Source organism: Rhea americana, unplaced genomic scaffold (assembly GCF_003343005.1).
Source record: "Rhea americana isolate MKP2758 unplaced genomic scaffold, rheAme1 scaffold_110, whole genome shotgun sequence".
Taxonomy (NCBI): Eukaryota; Metazoa; Chordata; class Aves; order Rheiformes; family Rheidae; genus Rhea; species Rhea americana.
This window is the reverse complement of record NW_028185151.1, coordinates 595,891-616,405: the sequence shown is the minus strand read 5'-3', so window position 1 is coordinate 616,405 and position 20,515 is coordinate 595,891. Positions and strand designations below refer to the sequence as shown.

The 20,515-nt window shown below is 36.6% G+C and overlaps 1 protein-coding gene across 1 annotated transcript in view; it reads right to left on the bottom strand.

Annotated features, from left to right (window-relative positions):
- LOC146600983 (vesicular inhibitory amino acid transporter-like) overlaps positions 1-12,216 on the bottom strand; it is a 42,912-nt gene extending 30,696 nt beyond the window's left edge. Inside the window, exon 1 of the mRNA XM_085314383.1 lies at positions 11,908-12,216. Within this exon, the coding sequence (XP_085170509.1) occupies positions 11,908-12,216 (309 nt within the window). The remainder of the gene's footprint in view (positions 1-11,907) is intronic.
- Between the last annotated feature and the right edge of the window lie 8,299 nt (positions 12,217-20,515).

Here is a 20,515-nt window from a genome sequence, read left to right as displayed (position 1 = left end):
TCTGTCAGAGGTGCCTATTTCTCTATATCATCTATGGAGTGAGATGAATTCCTCTGTGAAGGGCATGGAAGATGAGACTGTGAGGTGGCTGGGAAGAACAGAGGAAGAGCAGAAGGCTGGATATCATGGGAACATGACTGCACCAGGGCAGGAGGATGGGCCAAAAGATGTCGCTAGATAAGCTAAGGCATACTAGAATATGGGTTGGGAACCCTATGAGGCAGCAACAAGCAGAAGGAGAATATGATGGGTAAGAAGCTGTGAGGAAAAATGCCTGAATATGAGAAATATGTAACTAGAGGCAAAAGACAGGAGTCAGTAGGATGCTAGAGGGAAAGTATGAATTATGCAGCTGATTATCCATTCTGATTAGGAAAAGAAACTTTCAGGGATGGGATGGCAGCTCCTCACAATTTAGGAGATAACAGAGAGTCTCTGAAATCCAAACTAAGCAGCAGAGAGAAGCCTACAGTTTTGTGCAGGTATTTTATTTTTAACTTGAGGTGACAACAATAAAAAATACAAAAGGAAAAGAACTGAAAGCAGCTGGCTTCCCAGCAAAAGTGAAAAAAAAGTCAGCAGGCAAAAGCAAAAGCTACAAGAGCAGGAGTGGAGAACTCATTTTAGACTCCAGATCCCAATTAAGGCACAGAAGATTTTTAAGTCCCTTAAGGGAAAGTGGCTGGGGAGCTGTCATTTGGAGTTGAAGGTATCAGGCAGACAAAGAGAACTGTTCTAAAATGTAGCAAGATAGAATAGACCTTAGTGCCAGCTCACAAACATGGCATAGACAGTAAAATGAGGGAATTAACAATCATTTCAAGAGAAAAAGAAAATAACATTCTTCCATCATATACTTCTTTTATCCTTATTTACTTTTCTTCRCGCTTCAGGGGAATTATTCATAGCTTCTTAAATACTCAGATTTAATTTGATATAATCAAAGTTGAGTGTTTTTTAAAACGAAAAACCMCACAACCCTGTACTTATGAGGGAAGAACAAGTCTAAACTAGACATGCTTCTGGAGGGGAAAACTAAGCAATGAAGAAACCTGTCATGAATGGAAATACCCATGTACTGTAAAAGCAAAGGYTGAAACTACCTCTGCTACTGATATCATAAAATCTCAGAAAATGCTTGCTCTAGGGACTTACAAAGCATAATCTCTTGGTGCTGTTATTTGTCTCAATTCAAGAAATGGTCTGAGAGAAAATGAAACAGATAACAGAGAACGCATGTATGAGCTGAAGTAATGTTTCCTCACTTTGACTCATATGTTTACATTTTTGAGAAGTAAATATTAAATTTATTTTTTTTTGTTAGCTATTTAGTGAACACAGTATTGTACATATGGCAAAACTAGTGCCACTGGCCAAGAATACAGAGAAACATTTCAATCCAAGAAACATGGTGTGTGTGGGGAGAAGAGAGAGAATAGATGGAAATGGAAGTCGATTTCTTCTGTTTAGCTTTAGGGGCAAAACATTTTATATAGCTCACTATGCTAAGACTAGAGTGCAATTTATTTTTTTCAGTATTGTGTGTAATCAGTGTTTAGGGCTTTTTATTTTCTCCAATAGCTCCATTTGCTCATTCAGACAGAGCTTGTGCCATTTCAGTGTATCTCCTGCTGTCACGAATTACRCACATTGAAGAAAACTGTAGCTTAACTGTCTATGGATTGTGTGGAAGAAGCATTATCATTTGGAAAGTTTGCTACAGAAACATTACTATTTCTATTACTAACTCTATTGCTGCATTTTATTATTTTAGATGTCCTTCAATTTCAGTATTAAAAGATTTCATACACACCTGTACATATTAAGGTTGTCTTAATTTGTATTCCTTGATGAATCCTAAGGGTCACCCTTCTCTGTTATAAGAAAATTAAGTTCCTGCTAAAAATGTGCTAATTACAGTGAAGGGATTTTATATAAAAAAGGAAAGGACTCTGTTCTGGAAAAATGTTTGACTTCCTGCAGTCTATCACTATGTTATGGCAGCAAGATTTCTTGCTCTCTTGTGAGGAATGAGTTATATGCCTAAATGCTGTTTATTAAGGCAAATAAATTCTTTGAAGTTACATATCTCACAAATTTGAAGACTTCGGAACCATCAAGAAGGTTCTTGATGATGAATATTTCTATCAGTGATAGATGGTCATTGRTATGTGCTAGATCCTGTAGAGAGGCACAAATGTACACACAATATTTCAGCTAGTGAAGTCTGCTAAATAATTATAACAGGTGATTTGGACTTTGTTTTGAAAAGTAACTGTCAAGTGTAATATCACAACAATAAAGTGAGCAGATATAATATCTAACAGATACAGAAATCCAAAGCTGCCTAATAATAGTGGTTTTTTAAAGCATGTGACTTGCCATGAATTAAAAAGGGAGAAATTATGCCATCTGTTTTCATTCAGCTTGTTAAAAGCGCTCTTAGGGATTGATGAGATGAAAAGCATGGTAGATTTGATTTGGTTTTAGTGTAGATGGAAAGTATATCAGCTCTTCCCTTCAGCTGAGGGAGCTGGAGATCCTTGTTCTGCAACAAGTCTTGGTGCGTTGGGGTCTCCYGGGGAATAAAGTGATGGCTGCTTTCAAGCAGCTGGCAGTTGCTTGACTCTGTTTGGTAACATTTACCTTTTCAAGGGGTGTAACTTTTACAAAAACACAACCCTTTTTTGATATCACAGKCCTGTCGTTCTGTTGCTTGACGGCCTGGAGTGTTAAGATGGGATGCCCATTTTAATGGCAGGATATTCTAAAGATCTTCTTATGGCATTAACTTGCTGCTTTATCTCATACTCARCCCCTACAATGGGTTTCAACAGCAAAAAGAATCCATCCTATGCAGCAAAAAAAAAAGAGGGGAAATTGAATCAAATATCAGACTGATTTATCACAGACCACATTTAAACAATCTTATTGTTTTGTGAAGAGTCTCTGTAAAATAGAAAACATTTTGAGGCTTACTTTCAAAATTGTTTTCATTATTGGAGCACCTAGAAGTGCCAGTCCTTGATTAAAATCCCATTGTGCAGGGCATTGTGCAAGTAGAGAACAAAAAGATGGTCTCTTCTCCACAGCATTTAAAATCTAAGGATAAGATCACAGGAAACACATACAGATGAACAAGGGAGTCATGGAAACCATGAGTCAATACTGGAAACCGTGAATCAAGAGAATAGGTAGTGGTTTTATTACACATTATAACTGTGAAGTTTGSAGCACAAGTGTGTTTATGAGAGGCTCAGGAGACAGCAAATAAATATCTTCTTATAAGTTCATGGGAATGTTTGTTTTAATATTTAGCAATTTGACAAAGGTAATTGTAATAGGGATCAGAGTCGGCATATGCAGAAAGGTAAATGGCAGATTGTCAAAGAGAAGATAGATAGCTTATACTTGATAGGATGGATGAAGAGATGCCTGTCAAGAGCTGTGAAGAAACAGTTGACAGATGGGATATGGACCTGCAGCTGCTTTTCAGGTGGGTGCTCATGGGGCAAGCTTACCAAGGCCAGCGAAGACTGTATGACTGTGACTTAGATGGGAAATTATTAGAGCTCAGATAAGAATTTTAGCTTTGTGGATTGATAAATCAGGCTGTATATTGGTGAGGCTGTACACTAAAAATAAGCAGAAGCTGGACATAAGGATTTAGAAAGAGGTCTGAGTGAAAGACAAAATGAGATGACCAGTCTGAATGACAGGAAGGACAAAGATGTTCACAGAAAGCAAGAAGGACTGGGTTGGGCAGACTCTGGATGGGAGGTAGATGCTCTATTTAACTGCACCCACCGATTGCTGAAGAGACAGGCCGGTACTGTAGGGGGCAGGAATCTGAACAAGCTGYTAAGTTGAACTGTCCCAGGAAAACATTCTCCATCTTTGGCAGTGCTTCCTTCATTACATGCTCTTGTGGGCAGTGAGGGATGCAGCATCAGCAGCGTCTCTGGCAGCCCCCAGAGCCTGCCATAGGTGATGACCTCGGGAAGGAAGGCAGGAGGCAGACATGCAGGAGAGACCATCTCCATTCCTTGAGGGCATGGTTAGGGATGGCAGGGTAGAAGAAGCTGGTAGTGATCCTGTGTATTAAGATACCTAATACTTTTTCTTATGAATAATTCTTGCAATTTAAAATGCAAAATAGAGTTGCATAGAGCGTATTTGCTTATAGCTATCTACCTATTAATGCAAAAGCTTTTGTAGGCATTAACTCCCTCAGAGCAGACTGTCTCCTCCATGGCTTGAAGCTCCTCCTAAAGAGGTAAGGAAAGAAAAGGAGGGAAATGGCCTGGGAAAAGGCACAACGTTTGGGTTTTTGAAGTGTTATGCACATGTACCATTTATTTTAAATATGTCATGGGGGAAATACAAACTGACACAAGCTTTATGCAAATATATGTAAATGTTCATGTGAATCACACCTCTGGCACTTGGCAGGTTGTCTGTTAAGCTGTAGTAACACCATTGTTAGTAGGTGGCCTTTGAAGCCTGGCAGAGTTTATAGCTCTCGGTGGAGATGCACTTTCACTTCATTCATGGAACTATTTAAGCTGAGATATAAAGCAGTAAAAATACTAATGGCCCTGCTGGGGGAGGGTGGTCTGCTGAAAAGCTAAATTTGGCAGCATGCCAAAGAGACTAAAACATTCCAGTTAAAACAAAGGTTCATACTGGCTGGAAGCACCATTACAAGGAGAAAAGCTCAGCTAGTCTCTCCCAGCTCATCTACTGAACCAGCACAAGGGTGCAGAAACCCATTCCTTGCTCTGACAGCGTCAGCCTTGTCAGGAGCTCCCTCTGCCTGTAGGAGGGAGGAGGAAAGGAGGAAAAGAGCAGGAGGGAGCAAGTGGGAGAGCCTTAACGCTGGGCCCCTGCAGGGTAGAGCTTCCCTGTGCATGTCCCTCAAGGAAGCAGTGCTGAGGACGGTCACCTCTTTCAGCTCAGAAAGCAGTAGCCTGCCCTGTAAATCAACGACTCGAAAGGCTGCTTCAGGTAGGAATGCAGGTTGCCATAATCTAACTTTGACTTTTGAAAACGTAATTAAAAGATTCCYGTTCAAAGAACATCTATGTGCATTCAAAGGTCAAAGGTCAAGCAGTTCAAATTTAGAAAACTGTAGCTTTACCTTGGACCATAAGAGTTTTATCCACAGCTTTTATTGGCAAATGAGTTGGAAAGGTGGTAGAAAATCAAGGAGTTCAAGTACTTAGCTGTGTCTGTGCGCTTTTCCTCTCTGTCCTCAAATACATACTGAGCTGTAGCAAAACTACCATTTTSCTCTGAGATGTAGTAGTTACAGTGTAAGTTGCAGCAATGTCAATGTTACTTGGTAGTWCATTTGTCCTTTCACACGCACAAAACTACAAATTAGTACAAGCTATTTTATGTAGCAAGACGATATCCTCACACCTGTAACTGCTCTGAAAGAATAATATTAATAGATTTTGCAGGCAAAAAGAATTTCAAAGTTACACAAAATGCAAACAAACAATAAAAAGCTTCTCTTTACAGGAAACACAAGTATTTGCAAATTCCATAAGATTCTCCTGATCAGGCTGTGACAAACTGAACATGAAAAGCAGGAAAAGTATACTATACATTGCAATGACTTAGTTACTGGTCCTAGGTTAATTAGGAAGAAAATAATAGGGTAGCCCTAAAACTTAGRCACTGAAAGGTACTGCTTTCAGAAGTACTATCCAGGAAAAGTTTCAGCTAAAGTTGCTGGAAGTGATGGGTATTTGACACCTTCAAAAAGCAATTGTCAGACACCTTTTTGAAACTTAAGGTTATAAGCTAAGATTCCTAACAGAGTTACTCTTTTTAAAAACAAAAAAAACCCCAAAAAATAAAACAAACAAAAAAAAACAGTAAACTGTTTCTGGCTACTTTATCAAAAGGATTCAATGTTTGCCTTATTTCAAATAAAGTTAAGAATAAATATATAAAAATATATCTATCTTGCAGTCAATGTAATCAAGATATTCAAATCTAAACCTAAGCTTGTAAATCAAATTCCATGTTTATCAAATATTATGGTTTAGAAGGTCTCTCCCTCTTTTGAAATCTGTGATAATTCACTTATTATATACCAATGCCATAAATTAGTTATATATATAACGTATAGGCAGACTACTGTGGATACTTCTGCATAGGATAGAGTCACTTCTGAAGGGAAGAGAAAGAGATTTTTGTAAACCTCTTGCAATCCAGTCATTAGGAAATGCAGCTTTAGGCTATAGTATAGGCTAACATAATATAAGGACTGCTTAAACTTCCAGAGCTTTTTAGTAGGTCATTTTGACATTTAGAAGATTGCAAGAATTGCAGTACTTTGACCCATTACTTCTGTAGCCCATGTACTTGCTTCTAGGATGCTTAAGGAGCTAGTATGGTGTTTTCTAAACCAATTATCCATATGTTGGGGACTGTCTGTAGGTCCAGGGAACAGYTTGTGGAGTGTTTATGTTATTCCACAGGACCTATTTGTCGGCAAATCTGCCTCAGAGGAGCTATAGAAAACTGATCTGCCACTCCTTACATTTCCATAATAGTTACAATATTATATGTTGATGTAAATCCATTCAACTCTCCCTCCATCAGTTCATCACTTCCATGATGTGACAAATAACATAAAATATAAAATCTTCAATGCAATAACTTAAATCCTATCAGAATAAYACAAATATTTCTTCCTGAAACAAGGAACAATCTCTCTATGTGTAGAGGTCCTGGCTTCATAACATTTTCAGTGTTTCCAGTTGACCAAGAGAAAATTTGATTGATAAAGTGTGTTCTGTAATGAGATTTATAGCAATGGCRGTTAGTTAACTCAAGAGAGGTCCACTGCACAGGGCTTACCTGTCAGATAAACAAATTTCTGTGAAGTAAATATAATTGCATTSTTGCAGTATCACCTGTTTCTTATAAAAAGCTTTTGTGATAAAAAGTAGGATTGGGAATAGAGAGAATATATATTCTGTGAGCAGCATTCTCCATGCTGTATTCAGTTGTACATGAAAGTAAAGATATCTGTTGCAGGGTCTAACCTGAAATAAAAGGTTATATGAAGTAGTGACCTATGTCCAGATTCCCCCCCCCCCCCCCCCCCAAAAAAAAAAAATCTGAAGAGACAGCCAGGGTACAAGCATTAGCTACAGAGTCTTTTTCCCTGATGTACACCGTATGTTGTGTATTATATAAAGATGACAGTCGATCAAAGGAAAAACAGATTTGCGTTTAGAWGGTTCTCATTAGGCTCTAAGCTTTTGGGGGCTTTCTGGTTGTGGCTGTAATTGCAAACCTGTGAGTGAAACATACCTTTGGCTAGCACTCCAGGTGTATTTCAGCTAAAATCAAATTAACTGGCATCCCTGTGTGCACCACAGAGTCCTATAGTCTTGTMATTTTACTTTGTGCTGTCCATTTTTGACCAGCTTCATTTGGAAACTTGAATTACTCACTGCTCCTGGGTTAGATATCAGCATCTGGCATCTCTCTTTAATTCTCAGTACCACCCTTTAATGAGAAATGCAGCTGTCTGTTTCCCCCAGACATCTATAATTTAGTTCAGGGTATGATTTAGCTTCAATGTATAATTCAAGCAAGTTACTGCTCTGGGCCTAGTACAGGATTGACCCTTGCTCTCAAGTCTAGAAAATAAATACTTCAGATCAAGTACTGCAATTAACATCTAAGAGATTATTTAGTTAAATGTGCCTAAATTATTTAAGGTTAAGGATGAGAGGATTTGTATTGTGGTATATCTAATGACCTGATGGCAAAAACATTTAGCTTTCTAAACACRCCAACAGACACTTATTTATATTTAGAAAATGCTTAAGTATTGTGTCACTGAAGCTTAATGGGAGGTGTGTTTAGGCTCTGTAAAGAGATGTTTACCTGCCTATCTTTAGGGGTATGCCTGCTAATTCTGCTTCTCCGTGTYGCTGTGATTTCCACTTAGGTTTCTGGGAGCTGTTGATACTCAGTAAGCACTCTAAAGATGTAGTCTTTATTATGGAGATGAAAGCAGGTAAACTCAGATGAATCATGGTAGAAAAAATAAATATGAACTATTATAGTCTCAGGTGAATACTATGGAGTCACAGAAATAAAGTTGAGCTGGAATGGAACCAAACATGGAAATATATCTATGTTRGTATATATGAAGAAAATATATACCTTTATTTATGGAAACAGTGAGTTCTGAGCTGTTGAGGCTTTTTAAAACTACAATGTACAACATGCAGAATATAAATATAATAAGCATATTTATGTTCACTACTACAATCATTATTAACTTATTACTGTCAATTTTTTATTTTTATAAATAATGCTAATTGCATTACTGTTATTCCTCATAGCATTAGTAGTAGACAAGCATTCTACCGTGTAATTTTGATTGCGGAAAAGGAAATGGCTTCTGCCACAGGTATTTCTAATCTTTGTATAATCTGATCTCTGCAAAAGACAGGAGGAAAAAGATGGCTACAGACAGAACTGAGATAAAAAGGAAAGAGAGACAAAGATGCTCAGCCTAGAAGTCCATTGTTTCAGGCTGCCAATAGCTGTTGTCAAGGGTTTTTTTTTTAATATTGAGAAAAAAAAGAGTTTTAATTTGGGATTTGAAGGAGGACATGAAGCATCTTTGCACCTGGTGGCTCATAGGAACTTGCACAACTAGATAGTTAGGATATGTTGCCGTTATRTAATGAGGAAGAAAAAGAAAGACTGTTTCACCATATGAATCTATGCAAAAGGGGCTGGGAGTAGGACTAATACTCCAGAGACATTAAAAAATGTAAATTGGATACAAAATATAAAATTGATTCCTGTACATTATGTTATCAGATGTGTTGAATCAAACAATGTTTTGAWCCAACATCATGTTGTACCAAATCTACAGGAAAAGATCTTCAGCTGATATAAATTGAAAGTCCACTGAATTCATAGTGTATGTATAACTATGAACACATGGTGAATGCACATTGATATTGTTCATTTATATTACACTATATTCAAAAGATTATAAAAGCATCATAATTCTAAAAACACTTTAGAGCAGCCTGGTAAAGTGGCTGAGTTTTTGGCACCGTGAATCTTGTTTGTCTCCTGAGACCTGAGAGCAGTTAGACTTACTATGGTGAGATTACAGATATGATGAGATGAACTTTATTTCATCTCTTGCCAACAGATCTGCTTGCTTTCCCTATTCCTTTTTCTCTTTCTTGGTTTTTCTTCATTTTYGTGATACTCTATCCCTTCATGATGCTGTAGACTGAGAGGCTTTTCTTGCTTCAGCTTTCTCTTTCATAGTCAAACATTCTCCCTACCATTTGYCTCAAACCTCCTCCATGTGGCTGGCAAATAAATAGATTTTAGCCTCCTTTGGCTCTGCCGCAAAATGTTGTGCCATTATAGTTCAGCTACTTTCTTCCTTGCAGTCACCGCCTTGCACTAGCTTTTCTATCCAGCACTACTGTACAAGTTATTGCACAATTATTATATTGCACTACTGTACAAGTTATTGCCCCAGTCTTTTACTGCTAGATACAAACAAATACAACTTGCATCACTCTGCCAGATGATGCTTTTCATTTTCCCTTTTCAATTAACTCAGCTTTTTAGGCTCTGCTCTTACTTAAAGGTGGATTAACTGGAGACAGGTTTTCATTTGCATGTATGGTGTTGGAATATGAGGCATGTTTTCCTGGAAACTTTGAATGCCTGAAACAATCATTTATATAAACAATATAGTCATCAAAATTGGACATTCTTCATTTGAAGCGGAAAACAAAATAAGCCTGTCTACCTGTTTGTTTGAAAATATTTTCATTTAAAATACTCGAAAAGACCCTTGTGTTTAATTTCAGGGACCAAAGAGTTATCTGTTCTTAAAGCAATTCTGGATTATGAAGTAATTTCATTTGTAGATTAATTGTATTCTTTGGAATAACTGTTCAGAACACTTCAGAATTCTGATTAAACATTTATCTCTAATTGCCATGCAAAACACTGGGTAGGGCAAAAACAACTCTCATTTTAGCATACATTGTTTTCACAAGTCAAGAACATATGAATTGCTTTAATCATTCTGTTCATAACTCTTTCTTGTCAAAGCTATTCATAGAAATTTCTTCTAACTCTTGCTTTTTACTATGATCATTCAATAGTCTTTCCTCTCTTCYCCTCTCTTGTATTTCTTTCCCTTTCTCTTCGCCTCTCCCTCTTTCCCAAACCCAAATGCTCAGGTATTGGGAAGGATGCATACCTATGCACGTATATTCATATATATGCACACATATGCACACAATTTCATAACATTTCTGTTAGACCATTTCAACTGCACCATTAAGTAAACCACAATTCTTTCACTTTACTATCCTCAGCCTACCTTAGAAGCAAAATTCACTGAAATTATAGCCTATTGTCTGCTATTTTAATGCTGATTTCTAAAATATTTGATCAGATGAGACTGAATAGCAGGATGCAAAACTCAAAATGCTGAGAGTTTTTGCTAAGAGTCTAGCTACTGATCTGATTGGGTACTTTGGGTTAAACTTGTCTTATTTTTAAATAGTCAGCTGTATATTTGATAGTATTTTCACACTCTGTGACAGGTCTATTTTTGAACAGGAAGCTATATAATTAATAATTAATAGAAATTTTACATATAAAGACATTCAGGAATTTTTAGGCGTTTTGATGTTTACAGAGCCATTATTACTTTTGTTTTTCAGTCAGGAAAACAATGGGTAAGAGAGAATGTGACCTGCCAAAAGGTCATACAGCAAATATTGACAAAACTGACTTCCAAAATAAAATCTCAGCTTCAGTGAAATCAAAGGCAAAACTCACAGAGACCCCAATGGGCTTCCATCCCAGACTTCTGTCCTGATTAAGTGCTACTGCTGAGGGAAACTGAAGATACAGTGTGTTACTAGAATGTAGTTTGGGTATTTTAAGATTATATACTTTTATTCACAGCTAACACATTGTGAATATGATATCCTAATATTACTGCATTGGCTTTCCTGTGGTGGTGCTCATGTTTCTCAAACATGAAATAAATACAGCAGGGATACAAATATGTCCCTTTTTTACCTCCTTTGAGAACTGAGAGATGAACAGGATACACAAACAAATGTACATCAGCATAATCACAGATTTGTGTATCATTAGAAGGATTATTTTCCTATAATTGAAATACTATACAAAGTATTTAATAACAGTAACTGTGAATATACATGTTTCTGGATACTGCTTTCTTCTCACTGTGTCAGACACAAAGTTAGTGGCAATGGTAGAATTATGTAAGGAAATGAATCATGAAAAGTGATAAAGAGAATCTGAAACATTTAATGCTAAATTTAAGGATTCAGAAGAGTACTCAAATCCCACATAGGGAATGATAGGACCAAATGGTTCAATTGGACTACTTTCTTTAAACTTGAAAAGTTTTATTACACTTACTGTGCTTCATGTTCCAATCCATATCTAGTGTAACATGTCAGTAAATACATATCTGATGTCAGTCTAGCTCTTACTATGCTGTTTTTATTAAATGTTTATCTCACATTTATAGGAGCCTTCTCTGTCATTGAATTCAAATATACCTATTAAAGATAATTTCTACACTTCTGAAACAGATGAAATCATCACCTTTTCATTTTTACCTAGTTTAAATACTTTTGAAACGTTTTCTGTCTTTTTTCCCTTTAGAAGTATTTTTTCAGAGTGTTAGTCAAATGTAGAAAGGTTGAGCTACCTTAGTAATAAATTCTTAGAAATCTTTTAGAACATTGTGAAATGATGGTGAAATAAAGCAGGCTAAGTGATGACTGGGTGTTTTAAATGCTAATTATAATGACAGGGTAAGTAAAGGGTTACCTGAATGGCATTTGTTACATTCCATCCTGCTTCCCAACTAGTGAGCRGTTTGACCTGGGCACGCGGCAGGGCAGCCGGGGACAGGTGTCCCGCATCCTGGTGGCAAACATCAAGCTCAAAGTTCGGTGGTCCATCAGGTTCCTCTCTCTCCTTGCYGTGACTCCTGTTCAGTTCATCTCTTCTAGCAAAATTCACATTTTCTTCATCAGTGTCTAGGCAACTGTCCCATCTCACCAGCTTCAGAAAGAGAGAATGTGTTTCCCTGAAGCAGTTGAAAAGAGATGAAAAATTCTGCTTCACGTGACCCATCCTGAATACTGGATATTACAGCAAAATCTTTCCTTATATGTCTTTATTTTTTTTTCAGCAGCTGTACATTGTTAATCCTTTTGTTAGGCTAGCTACATATCATGTAGCTATGATTAACAGGTTTATTGGCCTTCTTTCATTTATTTGTGTCGGTTTCAAATGCCAACTAAAGAAATATCTCCAGAGTCTTCAGTATACTGCCCAGAGTAGTCTGCAATGAGATTATGTAGTCTGCAAGCGGAAATTTACAATTCAAATAATTTTTCCTTTTACCTATGGCATCTACGTAGATCAGTCATTCATGAAGCAGCTACAGGTAGCTGCAAGAACACCTTCTGGAAATTATGCATGCTTCTAATACGAGTAGATAGTTCTGCCAAAAGGAAAAAAATGCTTCATTAAAAACTAGAGTTGACGGACTGACTGCTAACAAAATACATGTAAATAAGTTCATTTTTCCAGATGTGAGAATTTCCTGCTATTTTTTTAGTGTCTACAGAGGTCAGTAGAACTTTAAAAATGTTCTTTAAAATGCTCAAAGTTACAAGAAAAAATTTTAGCTTGTTCATAACCATATCTAATTCATATTTGCTGGGGACAGCTAGGGCAATGATATAAAGCTGTGATTATGTATTTTCTATAGGAGCGCAAACAATGATACGTTATGACTACTCACACTGCAAAATCGTACAAAACGTATTTACCTAACTTTTCTTTTCTTCCCTTGCATGGCCCATGGAACTTGTGAAATAAAGAGAGAGAGTTTAGTTGCACAGTTTTAAGACTATTTATGCATGTTCTCTTTTGTCTGTTTCTCGTGCCTGCCCTGTACTTCTCTTCTCTCTTTGTTTCTTTAATAATAGCACAAGATTTCAAAAGCTATATTTCTACATCAGGGCACCACGATGTTGATTACACGGAAAGAGTATTTACTTACAAGGGGTCTGAATTTGACCAGACGGGATCAGTTATAATCCTTGTTTGCATTACTGTGATTTTCTTGTTAGCTGAACATTTCCAAAGACTCAAAAGAAATTCAGAAATGCATATTACTGAAAAACATCAGAATTAAACCGCTGACTCTTTAGTAACTCTCAGCTTTCACTCATTTCCAAAACGAGATGTTCTTCCTTTGAGCCTTTTTAGTTGTCTGTATTTCTAGTGTGCTCAGGATTAAGTAAACATGGAGACAACCTTCTCTGTTGTATCTTTTAGGGTCATACACTGGAATTGTCTTCTTGTCATGTAACCAATTTTCTGCAGCTCTCCACAATTTATCAGTATGATATATATCATCAGTACAGAATGGTGTTCCTCTACCTACCTAGTTCACATTGTATCACTGATACCTGGAAATGCTGTATCTGGGGATTTATCCCTACATGCTCTATAATATTTCTTTTACATTGTATGACATCTGCTAATGTTGAATTAAGCTGACCAACAAGTGGATCTCATCATGTCAAAATATCCTTTATTGATTTTTTTGATGACTGAAGTGAACCACACTAGTCAGCTCACAAACATATCATAATATCCTGAGGTGGCCTGGAAGGTGTTTGAAACACAGTTATGTTTTTTACAGCAAATTTTGACATTAATCTTGTCCTTTTCTCATTAAAAAGTCATTCCAACAGAAAGTTTCAGGCAGATTTCTGAGGGGAACTGCTCTGTGATGGGTCTATATACTGCTTGCATTAAGTAAATCTGATAGCAACATCTATAAAGTGAAAATAATAGCATAAATGTTACATGGTTAATTTTTCTAACATATATAGAATGGTTTGAGAAACCAAAATGGAACCATAAGAAGTATTAAATATTAATAATGTATTTTTGGTCTGTTTTTAAGTATTATTTATTTAGATGTTTACATTTCTGGACAGAAACATTTTGTTGTTGTCATTGTCTTTATCTTTTGTGAAAGGTATAATCTCATGAGATGCATAATTAGCATTTTAAAAGCCTTTTTTATTAGATAGAATATGGATAACAGACATTTTAGCATCCTGACTGAGGAATTGAATTACATCAAATGCAAAACTTCTGTTGTTCTTGTTGACTTTACAAATGATAAATTACATAAGAAATTACATTGTTTGTCTGATGTTTGTAGATTTTTTTCTTCTTTCTAAAAAAAGTTATTGAGACAGCAATCGGTGTTGCTTGATTTTTTTTTAATTTGTTTGCTTTTCCTTGTAAACTAGTCAGCGTTTCATGCTGCAATCTTAATAAAGGGAAGTGTGAGCAGGTTTAGGAATAGATAGATAGCTCTGGATCTAAAATTGCTTCATTTTCCTGTACATGGTTGGAGAGATATTGTCCAGTTTTAGCTACAGTCCACTGAGACCAGTGGAAAGAATTCCATTTTTAGCTCTTTTATTATCTGCCAGACACTTCATCTACATCATATCTGGAAGTCATAAAAATTAAATTATAGTTTTAGAATGTTCTTTCAYAGTTACACAAAAGATCTTCAAAAACAATGTAAACTCTATTTAAATAAATAAGTTTTAGCTGGTTTAAAATCACTGTTGCTTAATGACTACCAAATAGAAAGGCAAGTAAGTTATATGTTCCAGGAATACCTGAATTTTTAGTAAAATATTTATGTTAGACCTCCCAGGCTTGGTAGACTGTTGGGACTACCTGTTTTAGTGAACTATCTTTATTAATCTCTGACATAGAGCATAGTACAGGACAATACAGATCATCACTGTACACTATTTATTTATTTACATTGCTACCTAGGGATCCTAGCAGACAGCAAGATTCCTTTGGATTAGATGCCTTAAAAATCAAATAGTAGAAGACAGCTTCTTTACAGTTTAACAAGAGAAGACAGACAAAGGCTTGGCGATTTGGGAGTCTATCCTTTGTCTACTAGGCATGGATTTTTCACTGTATGTATTACTTGAAGCTTTGATTTTGCATGCAGTAGGACAAATTATGCTCTTAGTTACATCAGTGTGTATCCTCTGGCTGTTTCACTGACATTAATAATAAGTAAAGGAATGTGTATCAAATCTGGCTTTGTCACTACGTTAAAAAGTGCTGCCTAGGTGATTGTAGCAAATTTCATATTTATTGTGCTCCTTCCACATCACCAGGAAGAAGCAAATTGTAAAGACAGGAACAGAGAGCAAGATCAGTGGAAGGGCAGTCCAAATCTTCACTTTTGCCACACTCTTCTTCATATAGTCATTCTTTTTACAGACCTCTTAAGAGGCTGTAGATAGTCAGCATGACAAATTTGCTAATGTGAAAAGTAAAGCAGAGGTGAGAGGTAGGACATTAAAATGGATACTTTTGCCATAAAATGAGACAATTTCGTAAGTGTCAACATTTGGAACTACACAAGCCAGTATTATAAGCTTAATTAAACCTTATCCTTCCCTTGTTAAAAAAATTCCTAACCTGGGAGACCCGTAAGTACAATTGTCATCATCCTCTTCAGCTAAAATTTAATCCGTCTTCATCCTTATCTATTTCACCACCTAAATCAAGATTAAAATTTTCCTTAGTCAGAATGCTTTCTGTCTTTGTCTTGTTAATCTCTTCACTCATGGGCTAATTAGTGGGTTTGCCAGGTTTACAGTGTTTTCTCATCTCCTCTTCTTTTCTTGGCCATATCACACCCTCATCTAAATCCTGGGTAGGCTTTTTGTGCCTTTCTTTCCTCATCCATATAATCTGCCATCATTTTTCTTTTGCCATGTTCAATACCAATTCTCTATATCACTTTTTGTCTATTATCTACTCTCGCTCCTTAGCTTCTTTTGCCTTTTTTTGTTGAAATGAGGATCTGAAGTACTGCTTGACCCTTTCTTACCTCTTATCAGGTTGAGCCACTCCTGAGCTAAAATGAATAATCTAGTCAGGTCCAGCTAGTTGGTTAATTATGGAAGTAAAGCTGAAGCTATGTTAACAGTATTTTACCTTTACTTGCTAATTTTAATTATGCTTTTGTCTTGATTGTTGAATCCCCAGTGATTCTACCATCCTGTCTGACATTTTGATACACTTGCAGCTGGCTTCTATACGACTTTGAATCACTCTCTTGCTGGGGAGATCCCCCCTGACAGCACATCCCCCATATCCTGCTTTCCTTCAGTTAGTCAATCTGGCTACAGATGACTTTCTTTCTCTTAGTTCCCTCTTAAGAGGCTGTTCATATTCTCTGTTGATTCTCAGTTTGTGGAATTCACCACTGCAAGAGGTAAAGCTAAGGAAAGAGGACATTAAGAAAAATGCTTAGGCTTCCTATGAAGACTTCTGTGTCTCCACATAATTCTGTCTCTTGAAAGGAGAGCAAAAGGATAGAGAACCGTTGGATTCAGGCCAGGATTGATCCACTATGAACTGGGCTGAAACAATGTTATTCTAGATAGTTTATGGGTAAAGTTCTGGTCAATCACAATATAAATCAGATTTTAAATTTGTTTTTGGAAAAGTGCCTTTTGAGATATTAGTAAATGAAATATCTTCCCTACAATTAATCTGTATCTTTCCAAGCATACTGTCATGCTACCTGTCACCACTGCTATGACCACAGCAAAAGTTAGCATGATGAACTTAGCTTTAAACTAGTTAGGCTGAAGATTACCAGTAATTTAAAGACAGTAACATAGCTTGAAAAACAAAAATTCTGGCCGAACATTTACCTAGATAAACATTTGAGTGGTTAACTTTAAGTTAACCAACTTTTACACTACAACAGTGATAACGCTATAGACTTCATCTAACTGTGAACTCTATTTTAGGGTTTTTTTTCATTTTTCAAATAGAATGTTTTCATCCCTTGATTAATGCCGTTATAACTTCTAGTTTCATCCATTGCCAACCTTGTGAATGGACAGTGTCCTTGCAAAGTTGCCAATTTTTCTCCCAATAAATCAGTACCTTTCCTATAAAGCCTGATTTGCACACATTCTTAGACACTTATAGTCATCTTGACATTCTTAGACTAATTACGGCAATAACAGTCCTACCACTCCAGGAATGCGTACCATCCTGTCTGTTATTTCCCGTTTATCCCAGAAGCTGATATTGTCTGAGGGAGTGAAACAGAGTACCTTTTGGAAGAATTGCCCACAAGCAGAATGCAGATGCTTTTTTTTGAGGTGGGTGGATGAAGCTGCTCTCGTAAACCTTTGCGCCAGACTGCTGCAGCTGCTCCTTGTAGAGGGGCAGACTGCCACTGTGATTCATAAGATGAATTTCAGAAACAAGAAGAGCGGGTGGAAAGGCTTCAAAAACACATCTTTCTGGGTCAATAGGATCTCACAGTGCAGCTCCTTATTCCATAAGGGATGAGTCCTTCTAAGCTGCCACCTGCTTTGGACATGCTTCCTTTAGAATTTACTTGACAGTAAGATCTAGGTATACGCTTCATGCACAATGTTTCAGAAGAGCAAAGAAAAGAAGGTTAACAAAACAGTTTTTTAATTCCAAACACTGTTATCTTACATAGTACTGCAGTTACGGATCTTTTTATAAAACGGACAATGGTATCTCTTCCTTATAATATCACATTAGCCATGAAACTTGAGTTTGGTTCAAGCACTAGGGTAAAGGATGTCCTGGCTACTTCGCATAGTCTTTTACAAGGGAGAAGGTGTCTCTTCACAAATGAGTATCTTAAATAGTCACGCTTCTTAGTCAGGAGGCTAGCTGGGGCAAATACAGCACTTCTAGATTAGATATTAGACATCTGTTTTCCCTAGAAATAAATAGAAAATTTATTACTACTCGTGTAGAATAAATTTCTCCCATGATGGAATCAGTTCCTACTGAAGGACTTTCGCAGTCTTTTCCTTGTCAATTCACTAGGTTTGTGTGCAAACTTGGGACCAAGGGCATGAAAATTTGGGGATTTTGCAAAGATAGGTCTGTGGTGTATTCCAGTAGAACCATCAAGCTGCACAAAGGAGGGACAAGGAGTGCAGATGCACTGCTGACTGCTCATGTTGCACAGTTTAGGTACATCCTGGCTATCCTACTCTCCAGATAAAGCTTCATAGAGACTCTTCCTCAGTATAGCTTTTAGTAGCACCTGAATGACTTTAGAGTAAAATAGTGGGTACTGTGCAAAATGAAAAGGCACACAAAATAAAACAGAGAGTTTAGTTTGACAGACACATTCAGAAATGATATCACAAACTACCCATTCTCCCCTCACCTTATGTAGGTTAACTGTGACTAGGATGAGTAATTTTTTTTTTCTATACCGAAATAAGTGTTTCGGTTTTGGTACTGTGGCTCTCTAATACAAACATTTGCAACATTTCTCATATATATAACTGATATTTTTCATGAATGCTCAGGTATCTGATCAAAATTTATTTTTTTCTAGGTGTTTGTGTCAATGAAACTTGATTATATAAATGTAGAAAGCAAGCACAGAGAAAGCATAGTCCATGATGAAAGATAATATTTGTAGCTGATTGTATGTTTGTGGAAAGGTTTCTTCTGCACTTACTTCTTTCTATATTTATGTACGCTTTTGTAATGCTTCCTGTATTGTTTCTTGCTCTATGCATATTTTTCTAACAGCTCTTTAAGTAGTTATTTAAAATGCTATTTACACATGTGTATATATATATATATATATATATATATGTTATATATATATATATACACACACACACATATATATATGTATGTATATATATAACTGTGCTTGGTGCTATAGAAATGCATAAAAGACAAGGTTCCCCACTAACGCCAATGGGCTAAAATCTAATTTAGACAAAAAACAATTAATGTGATAATTTAATATAAAAAGGGAAGAATGGAGCAGTTGACAATGAACAGTCAGTACTGTAAAGTTTCTTGAAATAATTTGATTGTTAGCCAGGATGTATAGAGAATGGTTCTTGTCAGAGGAGGAGTAGGAAGCTATTTAAAGACCAAAGGACATGAAAGGAACTAAACCAACACTGGGTGAGATAAAGAAGATTGTAAAAAAAGAGTAAGAAGCATATATCTGGATGGAGTAAATAGGAGGAAGAACAGGCATAGAGACAGAAGGGAAAGTGGACAGATTGAGCAGTGAAGGGCAGGATGTCAAAATATGAAAAACTTTGTTACTTATTTACACATTATTCTACAAAAATCCCCATATGAAACAGGAATGCTGAATCCTTTTTTCCTGAGTTTCTCAAAGAAGAGATATGCTAAGATCATTTCTATTTTTTGCAATAGAGGGAAGTAGAATCAATTCTGGAAATTTTCATGGTTGATATTTTGGTGGAGAAGAAAAAGAAACTTGTGAGGACCAGAAAGACTGCAGAAGACATGCTTCATGAGGAATGGGTATTTGAAAGCATCACAGATATGACCATCAAAGAAATGTATTGTCTCCAAATCAAGATTATAAAAGATGCAAATGCCAAAACTAGACCTTTTCTTTGACCTTAACTCTGATCTCTACAAATTCTATAGCTGTTTATTGCTTCCCATAGGCTAGTTCACTAAACAAAGATCACCATTATCCAGTAATGTGTCATTGTTATAGTGCTAAAAAGACTCTGGAGATTATAACACTGAGGATCTCAGGAAGAGAGAAGGTAGTTGGGTAGCTAACGGGAAATGTATTCTCCGTCTGACCGCAGCACAAAGTTCATGCTTGGTGAGGCACACTGTGGTTTGCACTCTGGTTAAGATGGATGAGATTGCTCTGAGCAATTTAGAAATGATCTCAGTGACCTGATTAGGGCCCTTTTATATAGTCAGTAGAATCCCACACTACACAGGCTTCATTTCCTTCAATATCTGAGTGCTGCTGCTGCGATGGAGCCCATCACAGTGCTCTAGATACTGATTAAATTTCTCACATTTTTGGCATTTCTGAATATTGGMAGTTTCTGATATTTTCAGCACTTTTGCTGATAATCCTTGTGCTTCAGTTTAGACACGTGGTAATATGTTCTCCATACAGAAATAGTTCATCCTGTCTCCAAAGACTACAGTAGAAATAGATTTATTACTTTTTTAAAGAAAGAAAGGCAAGATTTTACACTTAATTTACTTGGGAGACCTTTGAGCCCACTGATTTAGAAAGTTAGATTCTTAAATGTCTTAAATACAGCCTATGGATAGCATGAATTTGATGATTCTGTATTTAAGGTATGGTCTACACGCAGTGCAGTATGCTGTGCATGAGGTTCCACAGAGATATTGAGGATTAAAGAGATTCTGAAAGAGATTTTTTAAGTGAAGATTGTCCCTTAGCACTGAATAAGTTGGAGGGGTGAAATGCTGGTAGGTGATTATGTAGTTAAAGACTGTTGTAATG